The sequence below is a fragment of the Fibroporia radiculosa genome (genome assembly GCF_000313525.1).
Source record: "Fibroporia radiculosa TFFH 294 genomic supercontigs, scaffold49542, whole genome shotgun sequence".
NCBI lineage: Eukaryota > Fungi > Basidiomycota > Agaricomycetes > Polyporales > Fibroporiaceae > Fibroporia > Fibroporia radiculosa.
The window spans coordinates 2,234-3,099 of NW_012133105.1; the positions used below are offsets into that span (position 1 = coordinate 2,234).

General features: G+C 47.1%; 1 protein-coding gene across 1 annotated transcript; it reads left to right on the plus strand.

Moving 5' to 3' along the window:
- Window positions 1–191: 191 nt before the first annotated feature.
- Window positions 192–625, plus strand: FIBRA_09480 (uncharacterized protein; the record flags this gene model as incomplete). The annotated part of the gene is made up of 2 exons (XM_012321774.1): window positions 192–237; window positions 405–625. The coding sequence occupies 2 exons, from the start codon at window positions 192–194 to the stop codon at window positions 623–625; spliced, it is 267 nt and encodes an 88-aa protein (XP_012177164.1).
- Between the last annotated feature and the right edge of the window lie 241 nt (window positions 626–866).

Below are 866 nucleotides of genomic sequence, written 5' to 3' on the forward strand. Positions count from 1 at the left end.
CACCGCAACAGCAACAACCCGACTCAAGTGTACTTTGAGTACATCAAGGAGCATCAAGATTAGTAACTGGGGGTTATCTTTGTCCATAGTAGTGGGATTCTTTTGTATTCTGGGCTTGGTTTTTTCAAGATATATCCCTTTTTGGTTATCTCTCATGCCTGCTGAGCACACCACCCGCACCAGAAACAACAATGAAACCTCTAACCTGGATCCGCGCCGTTGTCCTCTGGCTCCTAGGTGCAATAATTCTCCAGAAACTAGTTCCCAAAGAGCGCCCACTCCTTACCCTTCCCACCTCCAGACTCTAGAAGAGTGCTTCACAGCTGGAGTAATAGAGATGCCAGTCCCTAGGCGTCCCATCCTGAGTTTCCCTTCTCAATGAGAATCTGATGACTCTTCTTTAGAGTTCCTTGATGAAGGCGGTTTCCGATATCCGTTTCCCCCTTTTCTTCCAAATGTTACTCGACACCCTTTTCTTATCCCTGGTCCCCCGGACTCATCCAACAGTGACGCTGTTGTCCTGCACCAATTCCCTGGACCCTTGGAAGTTCCCCAGGAATCAGAAGCCACTACTGGATCCTACCACGTTGCTCCTACACAGGTTGTTAAGGGACCTAACGACTGAGGATCAGGAGTTTGACTGTTTAACTTTGTACAGGACTGATACACGCTATGGTTCTACACCGGTACTAGAGTGCAAACTGAGCCGCTATATCTGATAGCGGTTTGAGGGGCGTATACTGTTTGAAATAAGGCTTCAGGACTGAGACTAGACTTGAATAGACGATGAAGTTCTAATTTGCTGGGGAACTGTCTCTATGAAGTGTATGTAGGGAACAAGAGGACAAAACTAAAGTACAGTAGCG